Here is a 15,236-nt window from a genome sequence, read left to right as displayed (position 1 = left end):
GTCATGGGGGCTGCACAGGCCATTCACGGTGTCGCGCGTTTTCCGTGCTCGCGAATTCAACCGTCGAAGCCGGTAGGCTCGTACGCAACAAGCGAGGAACGCATCTGTATGCAGTCACGCAAGCGGTGCACGCGCGTTTAAATACGCGGCGGGCGCAATCCAGACGCGAATCAGACGCTGGTGCATGCTTGGCGATAAAATTAGAAGCGAAAGGTGTGGCGGCTGCTAAATGCGTCGTTACGCCTTTTTTCCCCGTCCGTGCCGGGACAGAAATGGAAGCGAGGGCAGGGGACGACGGCAACAGGGGCGTGAAAACGCTGCGAGGGGTTGACAGGTGAAGAGACGCCGGAGGATCGCGACGGTAGGTAGATTGTGGGACGAAAAAAGGGGGGCTGCGTTTCTCTGACTGCGAGTAGACCAGGGAAAGTGGGCAACGCGTGTGGATGGGTGAAAAAAAAAAAATGTCGAAACAATGGGAAGCGCGTTCGAAATAGAGGAAACGTGTTCGAGACGGGAGAGACAGTGTGCGCGCTGAGTGTGCGTGACGACACGCGTGGTGGAGAACCTGGAGAACACAATGCAGACGATTGTGGGACTTGGAGAACTCGGTACTGGATATTCCGGTTTCGTGGAACGAGACTAAAGTCAGCGATTTCGACGCAAACGGTCGTGTAGCGGTAAAACTTCCTCGTGACAATTCCTGAGTCATGAAATTTGACAAAAAATAATACTAAAAAACCGTATAAAAATACGGAGCAGTTGAACGTTACGAGGCCAACATCGAAGCACCTTTACGCTATAATCTCTGACTTGGCAAGTTCCGAGATAGAGAATCACACCGATGGGTTTCGGATTCTGAAATCCTAGGGGTCGTTAAATGTCCCACAGCATGCAAGACTACCCGTGAACTCCTAAAGCCACGGAATCTTGAGTACCTTCGGACTTCTACGATCCCCTGCATAATTTACGAAGTCGTTGATGTTCCTAAATCGTCCTCTATCAAAATTCCTTGACTTCTAAGCCCTTTCACTCGTCACATTACATAATTCCAGGCGATCCTATAAATCTGAGCGTCACACCTACCAGGTTCTAACCATTCAAATTGGCCGTATCAAGTTCACCAACTCCGCAACTAATCTATATGGAAATCGTGGCCGACGGTTGCCACCGGCAGAAGTAACGCGAATCGAAGAGTTCTTTGCTGGGAGGCGGCGCTAAAGGAACGTTCGTTTATTTCGAAACGTTCAAAGGACGCGACCTTCCAGGATTGAATCCGCCGAGCGTATTAGACCGGTGCCACCCCCTCGAAGAAAGAGTGGCGATTTACATAAACGGATTCACGTCCGCGATCGTGGGCGGCAACTCTAGCGGAAGTTCCTAACGAAGACCAATTTCGTTACGACAGCCGGGAATAGAAACGCGGACTTTAACTACGCGTACGGGGGCACTCGATATAATTCGAGCTCCGCCACCCGGCGTCGGCGCTACTCGCCTTAAAGGTACAGGCAAAAAGGGAACACAACGCATCGGGCCGAGCCAGAAACACTGGGCGAGAGTGACATTTACTCGCGAACAGACGTAAATATAGAGAGCCCTAAGAAGGCGCGAGCAAGCATTATTACGCTATAAAGCTATACGGTCGAGGACTTTGTAATTGCACACGTTCCGTGCTGTTTGATGCGCCTCGTAATGACCGGCTGAAATTGTGCGTAGCTGTTAATTTTACGATGCAAATGGAATCACGAACAAGTCGTTCCCGTGCATAAATATAAAAGTTATTCGAGGATTTAAAGCTTTTATCGAGTACTCGCAGCGCGTCCTATTCGCGCTCGCGATCCTCGAATGCGCTCTAAAATTTACAACTCTGCCCCACGCTCGACACTCGCCGGACAATCTCCTTCGTGTCCGCGTCGGAAAAACGTCCGGGGCATTTAAATCGGCGGAGTTTAAATCCGCGGCTTCGATGGAGTGCGCAGGCCGGTTCGCAGTCGGATAAATCACCGATACTATCGGAGCAGAAAATTGCATTTTGCTCGCAGAGGGCAGATATAATTTCGCGATCCACGTTCACGGGACATTTGTTGCCAGTTCGATATCGCGCCGCTAAACAGCGAAATACGAAACAGAGCCGGGCTATCGGGCAACGCCAGTCAGTCTAATGCACGCCATATGTCTCGCGTGCGAATCCTCGTGCGCGAACCGCTGGAGCGATTGCGAGCGATCAAGCGTAGGCACGCGGCGATAATGTAACGAGCTTAGACCTCGACGACCCAGGAGACTCTGTGATACATGATTTCGGTCGGTGTGCTGTCACAACACGAACGTCTCCTAAATTTCAAACGATTATATATCTCCCCAAAGGTGAACCCTTTCTCTCTCTCCATCTCTCTCTTTGGCCTGGCTAGGTCGTGGCTCTAGTTCCTTCGACCGTACCCGTAGCGCGTTCAGAAATTCCACACCATTATATGTCGCGAACTTTCGGCCCGCTATGCGGAAAAATCAATATTTATGGCACACGGTGTCAACTGCCCCCACCAGACAACCATTCCAGGTCTATTTCGGTGGCAGGTCCGATTCAGCATCGTCGTCGACTGTCGAGTTAGCTCGCGAAATCGAGCTTTGACGAGTACAAACGAGGCTCCGTGTCTATTTAACGAAAACTCTGTTCAACGACTTTCGAAAGTGGTCTTTCTCTTTTCGTCTATGACCCGCTGTTGAACGCTCGACGTGTACCCGCAGTGGGTCAAGGGATAGGTACCGATGTCTATCGCGAGAGGGACGGAAAGAGGTCGCGTAGGGTCGATTCGACGGAGGAGAACAAGAACCGCGTCGACCGCGATGAATCACAATTTCCGAGGGACAGTCGAACGGTGCCTGGTCCGCGTCCACCCCCGCGAAAACGTGGGGGCGATACGGTCGTCGTGGTCGCGATCGCGACACCTCGATTTACGGGCGATTCACGAGGGGTGAAGGGTGCACTCACGACTACGAGCGCGCACGTGTGGGCAGATCTCTGTCTCTCCACGCCCATCCGCCTCGAGGTGTGCTGCGAAAAGACAGTAGGAGAGACAAGAGAACGTGGGCGAGGGGAGGACAGGGTGGGCTTCCTATCGATTATCGACTAGAGCCGGAAAAAGAGCACGGCTTGATGGATTCAAACACGGCCTACCACTTTTCCCGACTACTTCAACCACACCCTACCACGGTCACCGTTCGAGAGTCGTTAAAATGGAACGCTATCGAGTGTGTGCGCGGTAGAGAGCGTAGAGAGAAGCGGCCAGGAAAATTTCCACGCTTCCTGAAAATCGTAAACGCGCCCGACACCGACCGCTGCTGGTGTTCTTGTTATTACTGGGTTATCCAGCGAGCGTCAAATTTTACAATACCCCTGCCTCCACCCCCGTCCGCGTGATGCTCGTGATTTTCCCAGATTTCCACCGAGATTCTACTCCTCCGTATTTTTCCGATACCTCGATGATTTTTCGAAAAATATTGACACGACGCCCGGACACGTTTCCACGGCGAGACGCTGATGAAAATCGATCGCGTCCCACGAACGTACTCTACACGTACTCCGCGGCCTCTCTGGCTATCGAACAAGCTAATAATCTGCAGTCGACTAATGCGAAGGATCTTCTCGCGGTGTATGCATTATGATACGCCCACAGGAACATTAATCAAAACGGCCGGCTAATAGAACAGAGGCAACAATGCCAGGCATCGGATACAAACCATTAATGCAACGCTCGATGCCGCCGAGTGGCACGGCACGGTTTACTTTTAATCGATCTCGCAGAGAACCGTGGCTCGCGCTGCGATTATTACATCGGAGAGCCGGTCCGCGGGACGAACCACGCTGTTCTCTCCCTGACGGGCAATCGTTCCGTATGGTGTATCAATTACGCTCGATCGGGAATAATTCATCGTTCAATTCGAAACGGACGCCGCGATTCGATCGAGCTCCAATTCGCGAGCCTCGTTTCGTTCGTCGATTGACAATCGCGAGTGACCCGACCTGCCTGCGCACCGCGTCTGGCTCTCGCGTTCCCAAGGCACGATTCGCGATTCGCGTGACCGATCGCAATTGAATTTTGTCGCGCGAAGACGCATCGCCACGCGTACTCGTCGATTTGTTGTCGTTCGCGAACGAAAACGCAGGCGACAGTCTGCGATGATAAATAAAAAGTTCCGTCTTGCGGAAATATTTAAACCAGAAGGAGAACGGAGACCGTGTCCAACGCTGCGACGCAACAATACGCTGCCCTTTGTCGAGGAAAACGCTTGGCGAACAGCGGAGCTGAGCACGTTGCGGAAATTCATTATCGCGGCCGTAATAAATTCGCGACGCGTCAGAAGGCGCGCCCGTGTCCCCCAGGTTTTCATTATTTCGGGAGAGTCTCGTTTATTTTATCGTCCCGACAATTTATCGCAATGTTTCCAGTCGCGATGGGACAGCGCCGCTAAAATAACGCCAACCGTCCCTAATTATCCCGCCTATCTACGCCAAGAGGAAGATCGGGTGGCGTCACGAGTCGAGATACGTCTCGACGACACCTCCCCCCAAGAGGTCCCAGTCTTCTGGACGTACGCGACGCGTCTCGACGATGATCCATCTTGATCGCGAGCCGCGTTACCACCGCTCGTGAATTCGTGTACAGCGCAAAATGTCGCTCTGAAGTCTATCACGCTGATTGGCAAATTGTCGTTTACGACTCGACGCGATATATCGTGGTTTAACCCTTTCATCGGGTTACGGATGGACAGCCACCCGTTACGGGTGGTAGCGGAGTCGTTCGTTCGAATTAACGTCAAATGCTAATCGGTAGCGGCGCTTAATCGTGAATAAAAATGTATAAAGAAAACGACTGGTATTTCTCTATGAAACTGAGGCGAATCAGTTATGCGTTTCTCGTTGAGTCATGTACTATAATTTAATTGGCGATCTAACTGGATCTATTATTACGAAGATTGATGCAATTAAACCGCATGACATTTGGAATTCACGGAATGCACGAGCGTCTAATATAACTGTTCACGGTATTGAATAATTTCAGTGTTTAATACGATTTCCCTCCGTTCCGTAAAGAACCGGACTTCGACCAGGGCGTTAACAGTTCACCGGATAAAAGAATCGGCCTTCAGGAAGTAGCTTATGAGCAGAAAACAAGTGAGAATAAAGGGAGCAGAAGAGCCTAACATCGGAAGCCTTCTTCCCCCTTTTTATTTGCCCGGAACATTCTTAAAGTGCTCCACGAGTCTCTCCTCAAAAGTTCAATTCTTTCAAAGTCCACGAGAACGCCTCTCGATCCTCCTCCACAATACCGTGGCGCGTTCCCTTTTAAATTGCAATCGACCGTGGGTACATTTCGACAAAGCGGATTCCCCGATGGTTCCGAACCAGGCCCGATACGACCGTCCCAACATCTCGCAAACGATTCCACACGCTTTTTAATCGCCAACGAGTCGCTAATTCCGCGTAATCATATTTCGAAACGCGCAGAGTCCGCGTCGTATCGAATGTCGCGTAGCGTTCGATCCTACAATTTCTCTCCTCTGATTTCCACTGTCAACGCGAAACCGCCGTTCCCGAAGACGAAGCGGATTCGACATTTTTTCACCTCCGTGTCATCCTAGATTCAGCGTGCGCTCGTTGAAAGTTGCGCAAACACCGCGATCAGAAACAGCAAAGGCGGCCGGGGCGGTTAGACGCAAACCAGACTCGGGTAACGGCACGGCCGGAGCGAGATTCTGCGAGTACTTTAGTCGTGCTCGGACAACTCTGCAACGAGCATTGAAACGGGCCGATAAGGTTACATACGCCACGGTAACCAGATCCCGTTGGTAGGTTTCTATTTAAATTGTAGAAAACGTTCTCGTCGCGGCGTACTTCTCGCCGCTTAGACAGACAGAAGCTGGAACCAGTCACTGGTAAACCCGACCCGTATGTTTGACCCAACTATTCCCACCCCGCCCAGAGGTCAATCCCTGCAGACGGTAACCACGCGTTTCCCATGGAAGGTATCTGCAGATGTGACGCAATGGGATCTGTACCTGGAGAACGTCTTGTTAAATATATATATATACGTATATGCGCCATTCAGTCACGGTCTAGCCGCACCCAGTGGGACCTCGCCTTTTCGTCAAACACTGTACTTCATCGCACAGAAACAATGCGTTTCGTTGAAACGAAACAAGCAATCGACCAACCGCGGGGAACGGGACCAAAATGGCGGCTTCCTCCGGCGACCAACCGCTCTCGCGTAAGAATGGAGGGCTGGAAAAATGAAAAGCGGCGGAACTTTAGACCGCGTGAACGCGAACTAACTAAGCTGAAGCGGTAATTTAATTCAACAGCCGAAGGTCCCGTGTTGCTACCTGTTACCGTGCTTTCCTTATCTTCGACGTTCACCGTGTACCGTGCGTCTGGTTTAATTGTACGCGCTTAATTATTCGTCTGGCTACCGGGAGATAGAAGCCGGTCGTTTGTTGAACGTAACCTGGCTAACATTCTTGTTCGGTTCGGTACGTCGCTCTAAAGTAAACTCGAGGGAAATTAAACATCGCGTAATCTTGATTAACTGCTGGACGGGAACCATTTTTCTGTCGGAAAAGAAGAATGCCCGTTAATCATATTTACTCTCTGCTATGTATATATTACGTTCAATTTATACACCTCGAGTTCATTGGAAAAGAAATAATAAATGAATATGAGAACACAGTCTAGAGTTACTATTTCGAAGCGACGTTAGAGGGAGATTAAAAATGATGCTCTGTCGACATGGTTCATATAAATCGTCTCTACGAATCTTTGCTCGTATTCACTGACTGTTCGTGCAATCGTGACAATGGAGGGGCGTAATTGAAATCGCGAACAGGTACATCCTTGGACGCGTGATACGTGTCCGAAATGAGATCCCATTTTCGGAGCTGTCCGAAAAGAATGAAAGGAATCTACAGCTGCGAGCGTAAGCAGGAACACTTTAATCCAGTTTCGTGTTATGCGGTCCAGGGAAATTGCATGTTTTCCCTCGAGGGGGATAGATTTCAGCCGCGAGAGTGAAACAATTCCTGGTAATAAACCAGACAACACGTTAACTTACTTGAACTCTCAATACGGAGAGCAAGGGGAACGTGGAAGATCAAGTGAAACGATAGTCGTTTTAAGGGTTGCGCTAGATGGGATGCAACAACGATCGCGACGAATTGAACGACTCCGATATCGACGTAAAAATTGTTAACCTCGAACAAAATCATCTGTTCATCGGAAATTGTCGTGCGACTCTGACACGATCTATGTCGAGGGTACAAATAGAAATCGTACAATACAGGTCGAGGAATTCTCAATTAGAGACTCTAGATTTTCTAACGGAAATCCAACGATACAGAAAAATCTTCGTAAATTCCAATTTCACAGTCCAGGTTTCGATTACAGTGGGATACCATCGCGAATCGTGTCATTTCCCTATACGCTGTACCGCGCATAATGAAACGAAATGGTCAGAACGCACGTCAAAGGGCGTGTCATTAGTTAAAATTTCGTTTCGCCCGATTCTTTGACCGCAACGGGAAAATTCACCCTTTCAGCGCAGTCGGTAGCCCGCGGCGAAATTCAAAGCTTTTCACGGGGGCGTGGAGACGGGAAACGTGGCAGCTAGTGCAGCGAGACACTCGGACGGTTCTGTCCCGGCAAGCTTCGGATCCGGAATCGCCGGCGAGCGGCGTAAGAAATGGGAATCCGCGGGGCAACCTTTCTCCTCCCTAACGAGAAAGGGAGAAGTAGGTCGTGGGCATTAAACAACGTCGGCCGGTTTTGCGCAGGCCGCTGTTGTACGTAAACCGCGTGGCGAACGCCTAGCCACCGCGTATGGGAATATAATTCCTGGCTACGTGTCACTTTGGCACGGGAGGAGAAGGCCCGTGGCTTACGGATATACGTAACGTCCCCGTCCTCCACCTACGTTTCGAACTTCATTTCGCCGGGCAAATTATGGCGGAGTAAATTGAACGCCGTCGCGGGGGGACGAATTTAATGATTCGGGTAATATACTCGCATCGCGACATAACTTAACGGCTGGGAGAACGTTCGTATACGCTCGGTCGTTACGGGGATACAGGCCGTTAAATAGATATACCCAGCAAATAAAATTATGATCGGCAATAGCTGTTACTACCGTGTTACGGCGAGCGTTAAAGCGTGCCAGCTGGTTTCTCGATTGGAAATCGTGGGACGCGAGGAGGAACACAGCCGCGCGGGTTTACCATGGCATACTTCGACGCGGCTATCGTCAACAAATTCATATTTAGTCAAGTGACGGACGGTGGGGACGGAGAGGAGGAAGCTGTGAGATCGCCTCGGGGCCAATTAAAATATTTTCGTTCGAGCAACCGTGTGAGATATCGGTGACGCGCGAACAGCAAACAGAGCGGGGTATAAATTCGACGAAGCGCCGCCATTCTAAAATAACACCTATCCCGGCCTGAAGTAATATAGTTCGGTATTTGAAATAAAAGCACGTCACAACGGGAGTGAGACCCGGCTGAACGGAGTTCCGCGCTGGACGGCGAAGGTGTTAATCTTAATCCGCTGACTTCGAGGGAGGCTCGGTGGATGAGTTATCGCGGGAAAATTCATGGTGGAGCGGAGTGGCCAGGCGCGAGCTTTTCGGTTCAGCCAACGTACATAACGAATAAGGACACCTGCGTATAGAACATATCCAACCATCGCCGAATAGTACCAGAGCCGAACGCTGTATTCGACTCGCGTACACGCAGCGTGAGCCGCGTGATTGATGGCGCCGCTCTTTTCAACGACGCTCGTCGGGTGCCTTTGCCATCGGCTTATTCCATACGTGCCTTCCAAATTTGTCACTTCGAATCCTTGACTGCGAATTCGGAAAAGTCTAGGCCCAGTGGCCGCGTGTACGCGATTCGAGCCGTGAAACATGTATCTGCTCGCTGGCCAAGGTATTCCTCTTAGAGCGCGTGTAAATTATCAACGTGCCAGCGAATAATTTAATTCCGCGGAATATATTACGTGGATTTATCGAGATGCAGGGGAAAAACGGCGGTAAAAGTGCACGATTTGTCACTGGTTTACGTGTTTCAATAGCACTCACGTGTTACTACACAAATCAAGCAAAGCTCCGGATATTTACCGAGCGTTGCTAGCGTAAGCACGGTCCTCGAACTGACTCATCGCGCTCGCCAGTTAGTTCTGTCGAGTACGTGATGAACTTAACCTGCAGCTTCGCCAAATTCCCGACGCTTAACTAAATTCCGCGTAATACGATGATGTATCGGCTTATTCTAATTGCGCCGAAAATACGTCGAGATGCGCCGCGTCTACGCACCAAGAAATTCCGGGTACGCGATTCATTGTACGCTAACGCCTCGTCCAGATTAATCATGTCACTAGAATTCCGGTCGCTTGTTGAATTCGAGCGGGTTGACTTAAAATTACTCGTTCCGATGTCGTTTCGATACCGCTCGCTCGTAACAGTCGCTTTTCACGACTCTGAACTAGCTTCACGCCCCGCGAAACATACCTACGCTAAGCCAAGGAAGAAGTTGAACGAACCTCGACTTCGAAGTTCGCAAAAGTACACCGAGCCAAGCGAATGACCGTTCGTGCAATTTGCTTGAATTCAACTGACCCGACTGCTCGGAACGAGGCGCGAACACGAACGCCCCGGTGTTCTCCGTTTGACACGCGTTCTCCAAAGTGCGCGATGGGCTTAACCGCGAGCGTACGCGCGTTCTACACCCGTTCCAATAAATTCCTCGCGTTATGATGATGCATGTCGCGCGGCACTCCCGCTAGCTGATGCGCTCGCCTTTCCATACGTTTCCTCTCGTACAATACGAGGCTGTTTATCGAATCGCGTGACTGGCAACGAAATAGAGCAAAATTGCTCGAAACTCGAGACACGGAGAATGAGGTGTTTAGGAGCGCGATTTACGGGGCCTGATGCAGCCTGGCGTTTATCAGACCAGCAACACGCGCCGCTAAACCTCACGAAATTATTGGAAACAATTTGCATACCGTGTTTGCTGAGCCGAATGCAAGAAATCGAATTCCCTCGACATTAGCCGGCTACGTGAGAAAATACCGATAGGCTATCGCGGCCGCCGTATTCCCATCTTCGAGGATCCTGCGGCTAAGATCCTCTTGGCGGTGTTGCTTTTCCATACAGCTGACGCACGCGATTGGAATCTTCAAGGAAAGTTTTAATAAACGATTCCGGATGTTTCACGTCTCTGAGAGTCTTGACGATATCTACCTTGCGACCAAGGAACGGAATACTACCCCTTTCAGACACTCCCGATTCGAATCGAAGCGTTCGAACGGAACTCTAAAAAGCTCGAGTGTCACGAACAGAATAGCGAGTACAATGCGAGATTGAGAAACTTCGGTTTCGTGGAACGGTCTGTTTTTCCTTGGCGAAGAGCGTTTAATTAAATTAAGGGGATGAAGCGAGCTCTATTGTCGCGCTGACAATTCCGCGAGAAAAATGGTGAAATTCGGATCTCTCGATGGATTGAACGTCTTCCTGTTTCCGCATCGTTAAATCGTTCCAACGCGAGGCACAGTGAAGGGTTATTCGGGAACGGAGGAGTTCGCCCCGCACAAGAGACGCCTCCGTGATGAAACCATCCTCTGGCCTCTGGTACAAAGCTCGTGTGAATCGAGGCAATCGAGCTCGCATATATTACAGCGAGATGAAAATTTCAGATGCTCCACGAGCTCGGTAATTGGCAAGGATAATTAAAATAAAACTGATGCCGGTTCTGTTAGGTGGGCCTATGTGTGACAGTGGTACGATAAACGGTGGCGCGCGCTGAAGGAGAGAGGAGCCCGCGTACAAGAGATCGGTTTAGAGGCCCTTTAATTAGCGCGTCTGTTGTGGAGATAACGACGGACGCAAAACGGGTAAAAAGGGAGGCGAAGAAAAAGGAAAAGGAAACGCGGGCAAAATAAGCATTGTGACCGGAGAGCTATGCGCGAACCCGCGAATGGATGGAGTGCGAACAATGCCAGATCGCGCAGGCATCGACCATTCGAGAGACAGAAACAGCGACAGGGCTCATCTATTATTGGCGCAAAACAGAAATAAAATGCAGTGCGACGGCCTGTGAAACGTATGGTGCTCGCGTTGTGCCAACAACTTTTGTCCCGCCATTCGTTTTCAATACTTTTAGGTTTTTCGTTTCAACTATTCCCCGTCCCACTTGTTTTTTTTTCTCCCCGGCTTCGATTCATATTTCATCGTATTTTTCTCCACCCCCATCCCTCTCTCTCTTCCTCTCGCTTCGCGTTATCGATAATGTCAATTGTCAAGTGCTCGGTAGCTGTCCAACGGCACTCGTGACCGAGAGCGCGCGAAACACCCTTCTCGATCGTCCTTTCGATCTGTTTTTACATCCATCGAGAACAGCGTGTCCGCGGAATAAGCACGATACGCGAAACGTCGCGTTTTGCGCGGGTCTCGCCGAAAACGCACGCACCCGGGTGAATCACGGAACATCGACTGGCTGAGATCACGCGGCAAAATACGATCGGCACGAGAGAGAGTTCAAAGCGGCGGGAACGTGTTTAATCACACTCGAGGAACAAGCGTACTTGAACGGGCTGAGCCTGGCGCAAGTATACACGAGCGTACCACGAAAGTTTCAAAGGAACACTTACCACAGTGATGGGGTAGACTGGGTTGATAATTGTGAAGAGGAGAACGTGATTTGGTTTATTATTGTCTTCTCTGAAACAGAAAGAAAGGAAACGAAACATTAGCACATCGGCCCGCGCAGCATTCCGGAGAGGTTCGCTTAAAATGCTTCAACAATTCCAAGTACGCGTATACATTTGGCGCCGTTAAGACTAATAACGCTATAAATAATCGCATCGCGTCGTTCCATTTATCGTGCGTACCTACGCGAGCGTAAATTTTCCTTATGATCAACCGATTGAATAATGGTAACAATTTAATCGTGGGCAAGGCGGGCTAACTCGATATAACTCCGTTGCACACAGTGCCACGCAATCGTTGCCCGTAGCTCGCGATCGCAAAAAAATCGTGCAATTCCCTGCGACAGAGATGGCGAAGCGGCGACGCCGTTGAATCGCAGTCAAATTACATCGTGGAAGTGCACAGTTGGCGAAATTTTTTATTAAATCAGAGCTGGCGGGGCGAGCGACCGGCCCCGGCCGTAGAGTTCAACCCAGGAGTATTCGATTACAAGAGAAACGAAGGAAAAATCGCGCTGGTAATTTCCTTCCGAGATTCAACGCCCATCGCGTTACAACGAAACGGAAGCCAGCCATTGATGGATAGCTCGGCTATACATTTTTCATGCCCCGGCATCAATGTATTCCGCCTCGTTCTCCGCCGCCGCTCTGTTTCACCCTGGGCCGCACTTGATCCCGGTTCCGTGACCAATTGGAAATTCAACTGCCTACCATTTTTCCAGCGGGAAAGAGGAGAGCGCGCGGGGCCGTTCTGCAATTCAAAGCGGCCGATTCTCAGGCGAATCTGTTGCTCCTACTCTAAATGATTAAACTTTCGACTCCTCGCGCCGCGGGAAATCCCTAACTGGCAAATGAAGAGAAGAAACGAGGGAACGTGGCGGGAAAAACGGACTTCTGTTTTTGCGATCGATCGGGAACTTTGTCCGCGTGAAAAACCTCATCTTAGCCTTTTTTTCCCGCGGGCAACGCCGGCACATTCGAGCGTGGCCAAGCGGTCGTGTGTCGTTTTTGCTCCGCGTAGCAACGAACCGTCGTCGACGAAGATGACTCGGTCGGTTTGAACGTCGAGAGCCCCGCGAGCTGCGCGCGGAATTGGCCGGGGTGATAACGAGGGGAGCGGATCACCGCGTACGCGTCGAAATTAATTAAAACGTCGCGGACGGTCAGCGAAGTTTCAGACTGATCCGAACTGCCTTGGCTCCGGCCAAGTCTAATAATAAGAAGTTAACTCGAGCGTTAAGTGTGATTCAGAGCGGCAGGAATTCGATATCAAGCGATATCTGTCTCTCTATGGAAATCGCGGGGACTTTCGTTCGGTGGAGAACATCCGAAACATATTCGCAGCGTCTTTCCGGATGCAACGTGATTAGTCGAGTCAGAGGCGAATCGAAATTTTGGTCAAACTACTTCGATCCGTTGTGTCTGTACGCGCAAGTGCTTGAATCTATGACAAAGTTGGTTCGCGTTCAACAGAAATCACTATTAATTTCACGTTCTTATAAGCGTAACGCCACGCGATATTATAACAATCGTCGAATGAGGTCAGTGGGAAAGAATGCACGCCATTATAATTGATACAATGTTAAATGTAGTTCAGGATTTGTGCGCTCATCAAATTTCCATCGGATATTGCAAATCTAGAAATTAATTAACAACTTTGCATACGTACCTTTTACGTCGCGGCTCGTCTCCGTACCCGCCATACTCGTGATTCTGAAACAAACACGATTCAATGTTTCAGTAAAATTCCAACCAAGTATTAATGCTGAATATGCACGAACAACTCGAATAACAAATTCAAACTACGGTGTAATCAGGTAAATTTACTCGTTGGAGTAACTCATTTTAATAATCGTATCAGAAAATATTTTATTTTTGAAATACATTACATTTCATGAATAATGGATATATGTATGCAGTTTTACTGGTGCACATCTTGTGCGACATTCAAGGAAATCTTCTACTTTTCCAAGTAGTGCCGCACATATTTTCCTTGATGCCGTGTTGCGGTAAAAAAAATTGCAAAAAGAGACACATTTTGTTCGCACTTACGCAAGCTTGGATACTACACGTGTTCTTTCAATGCTGCGCAACAACTAAAGAAAAATCCTTGAGACAAGCTGCGCTACTGTTAACACAAACTCAAGGTCCGCGCGAGACCACTTTCTTATATACCGTTGAATTCGTATTTTTACGCGCAGCAAGGCAATGGCCAAAAAATTATGCCAAGCTGTTTAAAAAACTCAAGGTGCCTCTTATATTTCCAAGAAATGACGTAGGAAAGTCGAAGTGTGCCCGCTCGAGCACGAGGGAAGAAAAATGCAGTGCGCTCGTCCCGCTTAGCTCGAAGACGGGACGAGAGTTTATGCTCCAGAAATCCCTGATCGCACCGCGACATTTCCACGCAGCTGATATCGGCGACAGTCGCGGTTCGCCTTCCGCGTAAACTCCTGAGACGCGTCGCGTCGTTGCTGGTGCATCGGTCGGGTCGGTTGCGTAAGAGAAATTCGCGGTGCGGTTTTGGCTGAATTTCGATGGTACGCGATGTCACCAGGGATGCGTACTCGGACCATCTATTAATAAACGTCCACGCGTCTTTTTACGACGGCATCGAAAGCGACGGAAATAGTGCAGCGGGACAGTTTAGGGGCGGCAGGCGTTCGGGTGCACGATATCCTGGGTAAACCCTTAAAGCGTATGCGAGGCATCGCGTCGATCGATTATCGGGATGTAACGCGGTGAGCCCACGGTGCTTTGTGGACGATTTAAGAGGAATCGAGGATACGCCTGACACGTGGAGTAATATACTAGCCGCGCAGAAGCCCGGCTAATCCAGTCCATGAAAGTTAATAGCTTGCTTTCTGTAATAGTCGAGCACTAAGCTCCGGTTAAGCACCAATCTTGGCAAACTTTTCAGGAATTCCAGTAAAACGGTTAGTATATTCTACGTAGAAACGATTAATGTAAGAGTGAAGTCGCTCTTTGGTGGTATTTTGTTCACAAAATTGGGACTGTTCTTGTTTGGTACAATACGCCTGAGTCACGTTTCAGTAAATGAAATATCCGCGTGATAGAAGAGTAGAGACGCAATTTTATCGGAGCGAAATTTTTCTACGCTGCAGCTGCGATAAATCAAAATATAATCGGATGAAATTAGCGTTATGAACGCTCGAGAAAATCGAAGGAGCATCCATATTCTGATGCAAATTTCTGGTAATAAACGATATCACCAGGCGCAGCCTGATAGTCTTGCGAAAGTCGTTTCATTTCCATAATTTACGATCTCAGTTAACGGCGTATACTCGATACAAACAATGTATATCGTGGCATTACGTCCTACGACTTGAAAATTACACACTCGTATATTATTTAAGTCTTATCTTATGCACCTTCTGGCATCAACAGTGTCTACTTAGATCGATTATCAGCTATTTAATTTTCGGATAAGACCGATGAATCGTGCTTGACTACGATCTTTTATCTTTATACTAAC

General features: G+C 49.3%; 1 protein-coding gene across 1 annotated transcript in view; it reads right to left on the bottom strand.

Annotated features, from left to right (window-relative positions):
* Positions 1–15,236, bottom strand: part of Sm (heterogeneous nuclear ribonucleoprotein L) — a 120,233-nt gene that overhangs the window by 90,632 nt on the left and 14,365 nt on the right. The window contains exons 2-3 of the mRNA XM_076894845.1: positions 13,413–13,456; positions 11,687–11,756 (exon numbers count right to left, since the gene is read on the bottom strand). Of these exons, the coding sequence (XP_076750960.1) occupies positions 11,687–11,756; positions 13,413–13,456 (114 nt within the window). The remainder of the gene's footprint in view (positions 1–11,686; positions 11,757–13,412; positions 13,457–15,236) is intronic.

The sequence above is a fragment of the Xylocopa sonorina genome, chromosome 5 (assembly GCF_050948175.1).
Source record: "Xylocopa sonorina isolate GNS202 chromosome 5, iyXylSono1_principal, whole genome shotgun sequence".
Classification (NCBI taxonomy): domain Eukaryota; kingdom Metazoa; phylum Arthropoda; class Insecta; order Hymenoptera; family Apidae; genus Xylocopa; species Xylocopa sonorina.
This window is presented reverse-complemented; position numbering and strand designations above follow the sequence as displayed.